The sequence below is a fragment of the Carcharhinus amblyrhynchos genome, chromosome 21 (genome assembly GCF_965287045.1).
Source record: "Carcharhinus amblyrhynchos chromosome 21, sCarAmb.v2.hapA, whole genome shotgun sequence".
NCBI classification, from domain to species: domain Eukaryota; kingdom Metazoa; phylum Chordata; class Chondrichthyes; order Carcharhiniformes; family Carcharhinidae; genus Carcharhinus; species Carcharhinus amblyrhynchos.
The window spans coordinates 19819058-19833363 of NC_137344.1; the positions used below are offsets into that span (position 1 = coordinate 19819058).

The 14306-nt window shown below is 42.2% G+C and overlaps 1 protein-coding gene across 1 annotated transcript; it reads left to right on the forward strand.

The window, feature by feature from the left end:
• Positions 1–6818: 6818 nt before the first annotated feature.
• On the forward strand, positions 6819–11777 carry LOC145356697 (chromobox protein homolog 8-like). Its single transcript, XM_080209592.1, has 5 exons — positions 6819–6973; positions 7116–7159; positions 7253–7318; positions 7443–7509; positions 7630–11777. Exons 1-5 carry the CDS (start codon positions 6905–6907, stop codon positions 8512–8514), a joined length of 1131 nt encoding a protein of 376 aa, XP_080065718.1. The 5' UTR covers positions 6819–6904; the 3' UTR covers positions 8515–11777.
• Positions 11778–14306: the final 2529 nt, after the last annotated feature.

The window sequence follows — 14306 nt, forward strand, 5'->3', positions numbered from 1 at the left end:
AAGCACTAAAATGATAGTGTGTGCCTGCGGTTCATTTATAAAACAACGGAGATTGTGCTGGAAAATATCAAATTCACCAGAGAACTGTGTGTGTGTTTATGCGCGTCTGTGAAGAAAGCAGGAGGTCCCCACAGGGAAAGTTTGCAGGCAAGATGAAGCCAGAATGCACTGTAGGTGCCATAGGAGTGAATTATTACAGGAAGGGGATTGGACTGAAAAAAAAACTCTTGTGGTTGTTGTGTAACTTCTTTGGTCAAACGTTGAGAATGTCGTTAAACCACCGAAAGAGAGCCTGACACTGGCATTCGATTTTAAAATGTACTTTTCCAAAAGGAAGTTGATTCAAAATAATATTTCTGAATGATTACATACACACACACACATACGGTGTGTGATAAACTAACATCAATCATACATTAATAAAAGCAAATTACTGTGGATGCTGGAATCTGAAACCAAAAGAGAAAATGCTGGAAAATCTCAGCAGGTCTGGCAACATCTGCAGGAGAGGAAAGAGCTGACATTTCGAGTCCAGACGACCCTTTGTGAAAGCTCAATATGTATCAATCATACAGTTCTCCAGTAGTTCATATCCATATGCACAATACCATACAAACAACACCCCCCTCACATCAACTATTGATCAGTCAAACATTGTGAATTTTCTACAACCTAATCCAACATAATTACATCCGAACTGGTAGAGATGATAGGTCCACTTTTGATGCGTGTCTCTGAGAATCGGTGGGTGGGCGGAAGTTGGTACTGAGGTCAATAATTCGGACTGCTAGCCAGCTCTTGAACTCGAACCAGTAATCCATTGACTGGGAGTCAATCGCACCTTCACCTATGTCAAAACGGACATCCCATAGTAGTCCTGGAAAATGGTGAACTCCTTAAAGGGCTGGGAGGGCGGTGGGGCCGGGGCGGGGTGCGGGATAGTGGTGGAATCTTGCCAATTGGTGTATTTTCAGAATCATTTTCCAAACTACAATTTCGTTTGGATTTTTTTTCTAGCTCAGAGTGGATTCAACACTGGAAAAGTCAGCCAGGAATGATTGAAGTTGGCAGAGTGAACACTGCAATGTGGAAACACCAGCCAGTGCAACGTTTCTTCTTTAATGAGTGCAATTACTGTGTGCAATAAGACTCAATAACCCGTCTCAACCTCCCAAACCGAGTGACATTTCCAATATCCATTACACAAACACCTATTTTAAGCTAGCAAACAAAGATCATTTGATATTATTTCACGTTGGTTAATGGTTCCGGAATGATGTATTACTGGGTGAAGAGTTTGAATCAAAGTGTAAATAAAGCTATGGTGCAGATCATCAATGATCTAATTATATGGCAGGGCAGGTTCGACGGACTGGAAAAAAAAACACTCTTGTGCTTATGACCTTATTTCTTCAAAACTGTAAACATTCATGTTCAAACTGGCAATGAAGATGAAACATCGTTTTAACGTGTGGCAGGTTGGGCGTGAGGTCAGGGGGAAAATTGCTGGGTTAAATGTATTGCAATGTAAAGTCACTCTGGAACCAAAACCATGAATTGATTGTAAATCAGCTGCACCCACTGCCTTAAGTTTTTCTACACTGATGGTCTACTCCTGCTCCTATGCTGCCGCTTTTGGGCCCATGTAAGTTCAATATAAAGATTGGTCTCGAAATGCCCGAGGTGCCAACTCACTGCTGATAAAAAAAATTGCGTTTTGTATGAAGATTTTGCAGATCCTTAGTTTCAATATGCATTGTTCAATTTCCTCCTGATCCCATTAATGCAATGTAAACAATCATCCATGACTATGCTAAGGGACAATACACTGAGTTGGAACATTGACTTTTCATATTACCAACTGGATTTGAAGCTGATGTCAATGAATGGAGTGGCATCTCTCTGCCAAATGCGAGAGTCTTGAGTAAAATTGTACTAGACAGTCCAATTCAGTGCCGAATGGGCAAGTAACTGACAATACCATTTAACTACTTAAGAACACAAGAACATAGAACTAGGAGCAGGAGTAGGCCATCTGGCCCCTCGATCCTGCCCCACTATTCAATAAGATCCTGGCTGATCTTTTCATGGACTCATCTCCATTTACCCACTCGCTCACCATAACCCTTAATTCCTTTGCTGTTCAAAATTTTATCTATCTTTGCCTTAAAAACATTCAATGAGGTAGCCTCAACTGCTTCACTGGACAGGGAATTCCACAGATTCACAACCTTTTGGGTGAAGAAGTTCCTCCTCAACTCAGTCCTAAATCTGCATCCCCTTAGTTTGAGGCTGTGCCCTCTAGTTCTAGTTTCACCTGCCAGTGGAAACAATTTCCTTGCTTTTATCCTATCTCTTCCCTTCAAATTGTATTGACAATCTAGATGACAGAAATGATAGATATAGTTTTAGATGAGGATTGTTGATCAAAGCTCATGATTGGTTAATTAGGAATGTGTGCGGTTTACATCCAGGGTGAGGGTAAAGGAACAATGCAAAAGGAACCCTACTAGGAAAATAGTTGACAGTACACCTAACGTTACATTTTCATGTTTGTTTACTCATCTGTAACTTCAAGTTTCTAATTAAATATTTCCATTGCTGTGAAGAAAATGGAGCTAACATAGAGTTAGTGGTGAAAAGTTGTCAGGGGTAGGCAAGAATGTGGAGTTGAGATTAAAATTAGATCAGCCATGATCTTATTGAATAACGGAGCAGGCTCAAGGGGCCGAATGGCCTGCTCCTGCTCCGAATCCGTATGTTCGTTGTCCTTCAGAGGACTATAGTCACAGTCCCTGTGAGTTTCTATCACCTTAAACTAAACTGTTGTACAAGTTCTCCATGTATGAATGGAATGCAATACAATGCTGATGATAGGAGCCCGAATCTCCCTTATGTCCAGCATGCAGTCTAAAGCATTCCCATTTCGATCCAGCTGTAGATTTATATTTATATGAACTTGGGTCATGCAAATGGTCAGAGACAGACGAATAACTATCAAACTATGACTATAAAGGGTGGTGGAGGCAAGAACCTTCGCAACATTCAAGTATTTAGATGAGCATTTGAAGCACCACAGCACAGAAGGTTAAGGGCAAAGTGCTGGAAAACGGAATTAGAACAGATGGTGGCCCACGCGGGCACGATAGGCCGAATTGCCTCCTTTTCCTGCTGTAAAACTCCATGGCTCTCGTAACATGGTGAACCACAAGTATTAAACAATCACAAAGATAAACCTACTCAAACTTTAGCTGCATGCTTTATTCCATTAACCTCTGATCTGAGTTAACCTTGCCTTTGTCATGCTATGTTTTCTTAAGAAAACAAAACAACTTTAGTAAACCGAATTCTAGTTTTGATGAATCATATCGCTGCATCCTATCTATGCATCTTCACTGCAGGACTATAAGGACCAGCCCATCCTGAACCACGGATTCTACAGAGATGCCATCAGCACAGTGAACTGTTTCAGAAACAAAACTGACAACATAATCTGGGGTCACAAAGAGGCATCTGCCCTCTGCAAGGATTGATAGCGAATTCCCTACATTTGTTACTTAGTGACAAAACTGATTTTTTTTAAACGACCACAGCATAATTGGAGTGCTAATGGATAGGGACTTGAAACGTAGAAAAAAAACCCATTCAACCAAATGTTTAATCTTGAACTTCTTTACCCTTTCCATAAGCGAACATCCTATAAGAAATTAGTAACTTTTCAACCGTAAAGGATCTCAAAATATGCCGATTATGCCATACACGAGGCTCCAAAGAGGATCAGCGCCCAGACGTGTAACCTAAACGCTTCATCTGTTCCACACGTGTTAGCAATCCAACAGCCAAGGCTGATCTAAAAACTCTATCTCCTCACAAGCAGCATGGATGGATGGAGATTAATATTGATGGTTTCAATGTTAGTGTAATGAGTTTAGTAACTTAGCCAGGAGCTTTAGCTGCTGCTTAGGAATGGTTTCCTACATTTCACTGTTGAAAACGGAGTCAGGTAATTTGTCAGCTCCCTACATACTTCCTAACAGATAGTCTTACGCTCTCCTATTTATAGGAAATTGGGGGATGGGTATTTCAGCATCAGGAACGACTAATCAGCCTGTTTTTAAACCCTGTTATTAACGGACCGCCCAGGGGGACTCAGACCTTTTCTGAAAATAACTACCATGTATCATGTTCAGAGTTTAATTTGTTTGTTGTTTTCGAAAGAATTTCTAAAAGGTGCACCCAACACACAAGCTCCACAGCTTCAAAGGCCGCGCCAGTGTCTCTAATTCCAAACATTATACCAGAATCTGATGCTTAAAGGTTGGAAAGACTCACAGAACTGCAACCACGGATTAAGCATGGGAAAGTTACCCAAGTGAATTCATTTGGAAGCGTCGCGATTCTTCGGAATTAAATGAGTTAAATTCAATCTAACCTACACATATATCACCCAGTGCATGTTTACTCAAGGTGTCTAGGAGGAAAAAAAGAAAGTCTAGATTTGATCACAATATTACATTCATACGCTATACTTACTGCCACGCCCAATAGCAATAGCAACAAAACAATAAACGCAATGTACTTTAACTAAGGGAGGATGCACTGAACAAAGCAGTGAAAATGTCCGGAAATAGCACGTTACAACACACGCAGGGAGGTCAATGAATGGTAACACACAAGTGCGTTCAAGATTGTTATGTATTTGATTGTTACAAACGAATGTCCAAGTTGTTCCTGGAGAATCACCCTGAGAAATGCATTGCATCCCCACAGCGTTATTCAAACCACGTACATGCCGTCAAAGTTATATACCCGCTTTAAATGTACGAAAGGTGATGAATATCCACTTTCAGATTAACGGGAACTATTCTGGACCGTAATAAATTCCTAGTCTAATAATAACTCATTCTCAGCTCTTAACAGTCAACAGCATGCAATGTTATTACTGATGGACCAATCCTCCAAACTCTTGGAGAGCGAAACAAATTTGTGAATCAATATGTTGGATAACCGTAACCGGACTGTTCTAAATTAACGGCAGGTGGCAACAATACTTAAGACAAGAATGCTTGATAAGTGCATTCGGGTATCGACTGACTTAAACATACCGTCAAGTTTTTGACTTAACCTTTTGAAACCTTTGATTGTATGTTCTAGGGGGTTCAACCGATTATTATTTTTTTCCAACGCCCTTTGTTACACTACTGATGTCTAGTGTGATAACTGAGTCACCCAAAGTTTAAACCCGGCAATCTTCTGCTCAGGTAACAGCTGCACTAACTGTATCATCGGCATCAGAGGCCTCTGCGGTTTCAAAGGCTTGTCTTCTTCGCTCACCCATAGCGCCATCTATTACCACGAATGAAAGTTTATACGAGAAGAACACTCATGTTATAAGTAGGTAATGCAGATAAAGGTTCGTGGGGTATGGCTTGAGTCTTATCCAAGGGTGACATCAATATATCAGATCAATTCCCATTTACTACGGTATTCCTGAAGCAGCAAAATAGAACATTGCTCAATATTGTGTGCCCACTCCTCAATTTAATCTAATCACAGAGCCATCTTTCACACGTTACACTTCTTTATTCTCGAAGATCATTTTAAATATCTGTTCTTAAAATGTCCTGCGGTATATTTTAATTCGGATTCAGTTGCAAAATAAATGATTGGACAAGCGAAGTCAATAAATTGATAGACCATCGTTCATTCGAATGGTGATTATATCAATGAATAGCAATTGATGCAACGTTTATACAACTTTATTTTCCATTTACAATTCATTTAGAAGCAATATTCGCTACCGACACATTAAGTAGCTGCTGTTGCAGGAATGTTACTGATAACACCAAACGTGTAACTTTTGCAAACGCTGAGCAGAAGCTACGAGATATTAATGAAATGCAAGGCATCATATTTCACAGAAATAGATTTCTCATTGCAAGAGCCTACTTTCCCCGGCTTTGTTTACTGTCAGATACGCTGATGTTGCAAATTGTCGTGGATGTGGTAATTAATTAGGCACGTTGTCGTTGTGAACGTTTTAACTTGACTGCACAATGAGGAGACTATCGATCGCATTGTAGGGGCGGGTTAGAAATATTAAGACAGCGTTAGAGTATAAAAACTATTATGTTTATCGTATCGTTTTACAGTACGCTGTCATACCAACAGTGCCCTTTTCCAGTTATGTTTTATAGTACATCACACACCTGGACTACACATAAACAATTGGGTGGCTTGCTCAGTCAGTTTATAGGCGTTTACAAATAAATATTGTTCTTTTACAAAGATGGCTATGTGAAGCAGCAATAGCCAATATTATATGGAAAAACGAAATACAAAATATTCTACAATAATAATATTATTCTGGATGCTGCAATAATGTAGAGGGTCAGCAAATTGTTCCCGCGTTTTAACATTGGCACCGACACCACCGGCACCTTTTGCTGGCCAAAGGGCATCATTTGGTGATTGATTTCCATTTACCAAGCAGCGCTGCCGGCTCAATGACAGCCCCAACAAAATGGATCCTGCTGGCTATTCACCTCCTTCACATCCCACATCACTTCCTGAATGGCGAACCCCTCCCCCCGCGGGCGCTGCTCCACCAATCAGCTCCGGAGGCAACGTCAGCCTTACTCTACCCTCCTCCTTCCCAGCCAATCAGCCAAACCCAACCCCGCCTCCCCCCTAGCAACCCCTGCTGGTTACTAGGTGAAGGTGGGGGAGGGAGTTGTAGCACAAGTCGGAGCGGAGAGTGGTCAGGACGTCAGCGGGGGTGGGAGTATTATGGGCTGGCAGCGAGGCTCCAGCTGAAGGGAAGCTCCAGCGTTTCCAGTGCTGCGTTCGGGAAGGCAGCGAGAGAGAGAGAGAGAGAGGGAGGGAGAGAGAGAGAGGGAACATCATGGAGCTGTCGGCCGTGGGAGAGAGGGTTTTCGCGGCCGAATCTCTCCTCAAGCGACGCATCAGGAAAGTATGTGAGCCTACCCGCCCTCTGTCCGCAGACCAACTCTGCCATTTCCAACCCAGGCAGCTTTTAAACCATGTTTTAATGACAGGTTTGTTGTGTTTTTTTTCCCTCCTCCTCCCCCCAACCACCACCATCTCCTTCCTAGGGTCGAGTCGAATACCTGGTGAAATGGAAGGGCTGGTCTCCTAAGTAAGTATCAGCATTGCGGGGGCTTTACAACTCGCAAGAAGCGCGCATTGCATTGAGATGTCTGCTTATTTATCTCTTAAATCGCCTTTTAAGGTACAGTACGTGGGAGCCAGAAGAAAATATCCTGGACGCCCGTCTGATTTCAGCCTTTGACGAAAGGTGAAGGCCTTTGAGTGACATTAAGATAAAACAAAATCTCTATAACTGGTTCTGCAATTATTTCAGAGATTTCTTCAAACGCTTGTTAAAGCCACAATATCCACGTCTTCTTGTTGTCTTCCAGAGAACGAGAAAGGGAAATGTACGGGCCAAAAAAACGTGGACCTAAACCTAAAACGTTTTTACTGAAGGTAAATGCTTTAAAATCAGATTGAGTGTAACTCTTTATTCTGAATACACATTTCCCTTCCCTTTAATCACACACACACACACAAAAACACAACTAGTACTTGTGCTCTTCTCTCCTGCAGGCGAAAGCAAAGACATATGCCTTCCGCAGTGATGTAGCCCGGGGACTGAGGATGCCCTACCCGGGCAGGTCTGCTCAGGAATCCGCCTTCTCTTCCACCAGGTCCAGGGAAGGACTCCGGAGAGACCCGTCGGCAGCATCCCTGCAGCACGGCAGCCTCCCCCGGGGAGAGACGTCTAAAGAGAGGGGTGCCCGGGTGGAGGAAATCCCCAGGGCCCATCAGAAATCGGGCTCTCACAAGCACCGGAAAAAGGGGCCGAAGGCCGGCAAGTTGGACTACAAGGACGGGCAGGCTGTACGCGCGGGCTCCCTGAAAAGGAGCAGCCCGGATGAGGTGGAGGCAAGGACACCCACGTACCCTCATTTTAAACGCAGGAAATCCGAGGAGCTGGACTCGGGGAGTGATGAACTGGAGGAGAAGGTGGAGAGCGGACTCATCCACTTGCCCGGGAGGCAGGAGGCGAAGCTGGGCAGTGCTGTGCCCAGTCACGCCTCTCCCAGGACTCAGATCCATCGCCCTTCCCTGGACTACGGGGTGAATAAATACAGTTCAGACTCGCACAGCCTTCGGACTAAGCCGGGCGTGGAAAGCGTCACCTCCAAGAGTGAAACGGGGCCGGACACCTCAGTACTTAAAAGTAAGCACGCTTCAGAGGGGGCGGTGTCCCGGAATAGTGTGTGTGTGGCCGCTGACAGGCCGGTTTCTAAGTCCCCTCTGTTGGCCAGGCACCAAGTCTCCCGGTTTCTGGCAGAACCAGAGGAATCCTGGAGCCCATCACTGAACAATCTGGAGAAAGTGGTGGTTACGGACGTCACGTCAAACTTTCTGACTGTCACCATTAAAGAGAGCAGCACAGATGAAGGATTCTTCAAAGAAAAAGTTTAAAAAAAGCAAACCAACCTTCTTTGACAATACGGATGGGAGGGCGTTGATCGTTATTAGTACTTGACAGTCACAACAGACTCGTGGCTGGAAGATAAATGGTGTTTTTTTTCTGAGTTGTATATAGTTTCCTGGAACAGGTCAAATCTGACATAGGATCAGCTTATTTGTCATGCTCAGTAATGAAGTACCCATTTTTCTTAGGCCCATGTTGTGAGTTGTATGTCAGATGCAGTTAGCTAAAACTGTACTAAACACATCAAGGGGTTAATAACGCCAAAATGGTTAATGTTTTCACGTTTGCCTTTGCCCGGGTAAAGGTTGAGGAGTTGGTTGATGAGATGGCAGTGAGTGCTCTGAATTGCCCGCCTCATCAACCTGCCAGGCAATGTAGCCCACCCATGGACATGATGCTAGTATTGTTAATTTGCTTCGATTCATTTGTAGATACAATCGCAGGATGCTTTGTCCCAGCACATCATCTAGATTAGGGCGAAAGTCATAACAGTAAATAGCTTCAGAAATGAGTACAAATATTAAGTTGACTTTTGCTTTCAGTGGCCGGACTCTTGACTCCTTTGCCATTACATTTTTTCTCTTATCTAAATGCAATATGTGTTTTGAATATACAATGCCAATTGCACTTTCTATTATTTCTGTAAAATATAAACAAAATAGTTGTTACTGAGCGAGGTGCTGTATTTCGTATTTCCTGTGCTAAATGTCGGCTTATATAGCTAAGTTATTTATCCATGTGCACACAGGGATTCCTCCCATGATGCAATGATTTTTGAGACATGTTGTGAGGATAACAACATTGCTTACAAATAGTTTCAGCCAACCCCCCCCCCCGTATCTGTTAAAACTCCTGACTACTTCTGAAGGGAATTGCTCCCCCTGTACTGTCTCCTCCACTTTTGCACCAGGGTCTCTTTGTGTGGGACACCTCTTAGATATACACCACATGTATGAAGTAAACTGAACATATTTGACATTAGCCGAGTCCAATGCCTTACAGTACATCCGAAATTGGTGCCAGGCTTTTATATATATATATGGGGAGAGGTATGGGCAGATTTTGTTTGGCAAATGACCAGTAAATGTACATGTCTGTGCTAGAACATTCAAATTGCAGATTGACTGGTTAGATTTCTGTTTTTGTTGATAGATTACCACAGTAGATTTGCCCCTTAACCCATTTGACTTTACCATTGAAAGCAGGGATAACAACTCTTCAGGTTAACGTTGCTGTGAATGCATTATGTCAACCATTAAGTGGTGAGATCACTAGTTTATTTTAAGTAAGTCAGACCAAGAAAGAGGAAATGACATCAAAATGAATTCTTTAGGAAAAAACCTGTTGTCATCATACTTCATGCTCTTGTTGTAGCCTTATCACTAATGCTGAATGATGGTTTATAGGGGTTGAGGCATTTTGACTGACGTCTGTATTGTGTTCTTTTAACAAACCAACCCCTTCCATTTTCCAGCAATGTTTTCGACCAAATGAAAGTGTACTATTGGTTCCATGTCTCCCGATCTTAGAAAATAAATTGCACATGAGCTGCTCCTGGATTGGGAAATCCATTGTGCTAAGTTTGCTCCCAGGTGTATACAGATGTGCTTCAACGTGTGAGCGAAAAAATAACCCCATGGGATGTCAGATGACAGCAGCACGTTTCCAATTTGAAATTTGCTTGCTGCTTTCGGATCAAATCTTTTCATTGCTTCCCACTGTAACATTGTCTGGCCCATGCACCGCACACAACGTCTATTTAATGGTTTAAATATGTGGGCCAACAGGCTGAAATCCGAGTTGTTGGGTGAATCTTAACGCAGGTGGTGGAAAGAAAAGAGCGGTCCTGTTGTCAGAATGCCATCTTTGATTAAACTGCTGATTTTTTAAAAAATTCGATCATAGAATTAACCCCATGACCGAGCTTCGTGATGCAAGCAGTTGTCATAAAATTGATCCAATCACTTTTATAATGGGGTCGTTTAAGGAAAAACGCAAACTTGGAAAAGTGTCCCAGTTTTATATAATCCAATGTGGTACCATTGTTGGACTACAGGGCTTGGAACATTCTTTAACGCAGGGCTACGACTCCAGTGCCCGATTATTTAGATTAAAGAAACCGGTATTCGTGCTTTAAGGCCATTCTCTATGAATTTAGGATCTTTGAAGTGTTGAGACTTTGCATACACCACGTTCATGCAGTTGACGCCACCTATGACTCTGCCATATGTAGGCGGTTATTTACCTTTGAGAATGATTGCTGAAGGTCAGGCACTGCTGGAAGAGAATTGCGTTTGATACGATGCACACATTTACCAAAACGATTGACCAAAGGAAATGTGTTAGTTCTAATTATGGTAGTGGACCCGTAATTGTGACTAATGATACGACGTTAATGGGGACGGTTATATTCTTCAAAGTGATTGATGTTTATGGGTGAATATTTACCGTCTATGTTTTTCTAGCATTGGAGAATAAACAAAAGAAGACAATACACACATCTGCAAGTTGTGTAAACTAAAATCCCTTGGTGCACTTACATGCTGATTGAATTCAAAGGACGCGTTACATTTGAAATAAGAGTACACTAGATCGTGTGTTAAACTGATCTATTGTACGTTGAATGTTTTGACTATTAAAACTTGAAGAGACCGCGCCTGTTGCTGAATGTAATGTATATTAGTGTGTACAGGCCGTGTCACTGGGATACTCAGTATTGTCAGATGTTGAATTTTTTTTCGGAACTTGTACAATATATATCATGTTTGCAAGAAACTGTTGCCATAAAAGGTTTGAGTGGGTTGGCCTCCGAAGCGAAGCAGACATTGAATTTCAGTTTACAGGTGGCATTTAAACTTTATTATGAGCAAGACCTTTGGCGCTTGGGGAAATGATTGCCCATATGAGAAAAATTACATTGGTCAGAATTAATCTTCACCCTCCCCTCCCCTCCCCTCCCATCCACCCACCACAATGTTATACATCCACAAAGTTTGTGAACTGTAATTATTTTTTTGTAAAAATTATTCAACGGTCTAACCCTTTTTGTTTAGATTTGAAAAAGAATGTATGGAGGGGATATAGCTATAAACTATTTTATGTATTCTACATAATGGACAGTGTTTTAAAACATTGCACTTAACTCTTGTTTCGATATTTGACTATAAATGTACTTTGCGAATAATGGTGATTAAAATGAAATAATGTTTGAAAATGTTTATAACATTTGGAGTCTTGTCATGCTCTGTGGAAGCATGCTTTTAAAGAACATGCGAGAGCCAGAAAATAAATGCGTTCCATTGATGTGTGTAGCGGTAACATTATCCAATGCAGATCCATAGCAGGCTTTATTGGGACAGATTAACGTATGCCTGGGAGCAGTGAACCCTTCTCTATTGAAGTAGCATGCACCCTTGTAAAAACTTTTAGATGAAGTCCATATGCCTTATCATAATAGGAAAGAATTATTTGTGGATGTCATCGTTGACGTTTAGTTTCACCGCCAAGCATTTACAAGCTATAACATTCACAGCCGGAACTTTAGCAGTAATAACTACTAACATTACATTAATTGAGTACCTTCCTCGTGTGTTAAATTTGCACTGATTGGTGTTGTGGTCTTTTGCGAAGTGATTGCGCACTCTCGTACGCCAAACAAAGGCATCGCACGTACCCTCTGTTTATTTGCGTTCCACTCGGTAACGTGAAGACACGAATTTCCGCAGTGCACCGAACGAAAATAAGCGACATTTCCTTATGATTGCAAGAGGAAAACTGAACGCTAGAAAAGGTGCAAAGAAGGGCTGCCTCTCCCACGTTCAGCCGGTAGAAATCAACATTCAACTTTGCCTCCAACGACTGAAAACCCACCTCCCAGAATGAAAATGGATGCAGCCTTTCTCCTCACTCAAATGTTATAATAATGGCACGGGTACGAAAACTGTGGCCATTTGGGTATTTTATACACAGCAGATTCGGTGATCTTTGGAAGTACAATAGTCTCATTTCAGTAGAGTTGGTGAATTTTTGTTTGAAATGCTGAATTTCTGGAATCCAAGCTACACAAAGGGTGGCCAGGAAGACAAATTTACATAAGTCTGCTCGAACGCCCGTACAAGCAGCCCTGTATATTGATGGGCTTTTGGGCCATTTAAAGGTCGCTGAGAAATTAAGATGCACAACGGTCCGTTTTGAATATGTATGTTGTTACGGAAATCTGTTCACTAAACCCCTCTCCTGAATACGGCATGCATGCATTGATGGAGTTGGTTTATGTGGGGGACTCCCAAACGTAGTTGTTAGGGAGGTAGCTCTAAAATAAGCCAAGTAAGAAATCTCACAACACCAGGTTAAAATCCAACAGGTTTATTTGGTAGCACGAGCTTTCCGAGCGCTGCTCCTTCATCAGGTGAGCCTTTACAAGAAAAACAACGCCTGGGGGGCGGGAAACATACCGAGGGGGAAGAAGATGGAGATCAATATTTCCAAAATGGAAATGGCCTTCACTTATTTAACTTACGGTGGTGTATTGTGATTGACAATTTCCATCCGACTGGGCTAGAAATAATCTAATCCGATTCGAAACCTTCCATTTCTTTAACATCACTTGTAAGTGGTGAGCGTTCGGGTAATATTTCTAAGTGTAAGCAATTTTCTCAGAAAGATGGGTATTTTCGAATGCTACTTAGCTAAGCGGATTGCCAAAAAGCCGAATATTTGTATGTGCTGCTTCCTTCAAATATTCTGCAATGTGAAATCAGGCCTGGTGCACAACAAAGAAATTCCACAAACGGTGCGATTTGTCATTTTTAATATACTTCCATTGATAAATTTGTGATCAAGGTGAAAAAGAATCGACGTCAGCAAAATAATATGTTCCCGCTGTTGATAACCAGCGCAAGCGTTAGTCCCCACCAGCCCTGTTTTCCCTCATGGTAACCCAAAGAAAGATGCTGACCGTTCTGCGGCCCTACGTGCTTCTGCGTACCAGAACTGCCATTCTTAGGACAACTCAGAACCCGGTTACTTGTATTGCATTTTTTTTTCTATGTGCTGTGCATCATTGTACCAAGGTTGAGTTGAAGCCATTGGAATTCATTTGATATGCGGCCTTTGTAGTTGGCACATCAAAAGACAGGTAGGAAATTTGCGAGCCATCCGTCTGCATAAGATTCCAGAGCGGATCTTAGGGTGGAAAGAACCATGGCAACTGAGCGCCTTGTTCAAATCACTGGACTTGTCTTCAGATGGGAAATGGTGAATGAAGAAACAGAAAAAAACAAATGGGAGAACGGCCAGAATCGCAAATCTAAATTTGAGCTGGCTATGCTTGATTTAGCAACAGGTTACCATCATTAGCAATATCTGAGGTGGATTAAATCAGGAAGTTCATCCTGTTTTCATGAGGCGGAGATGTCGGCGTTGGACCGGGGTGGGCACAGTAGGAAATCTCACAACACGAGGTTAAAGTCCAACAGGTTTATTTGGAAGGAACAGCGCTCCGAAAGCTCGTGATTCATCAGATGAGTGAAGATTGATGGAAGAGCAGCACTGGGAAAGCTCGTGATTCCAGATAAATCTGTTGGACTTTAACCTGGTGCTGTGAGACTTCTTACTGTTTTCATTAGTCTTTGATTAATGATTGATTCCAAACATCAGATTGTTAAATTGGCCACGCCAATTTAGTTAACCGCATCATCAGTTGAAACTGTTGAATAGACTCCTATCTAAACCCACGCTTGTTGAATAGATCAACTTGAACAAGATGAAAATTGGATTG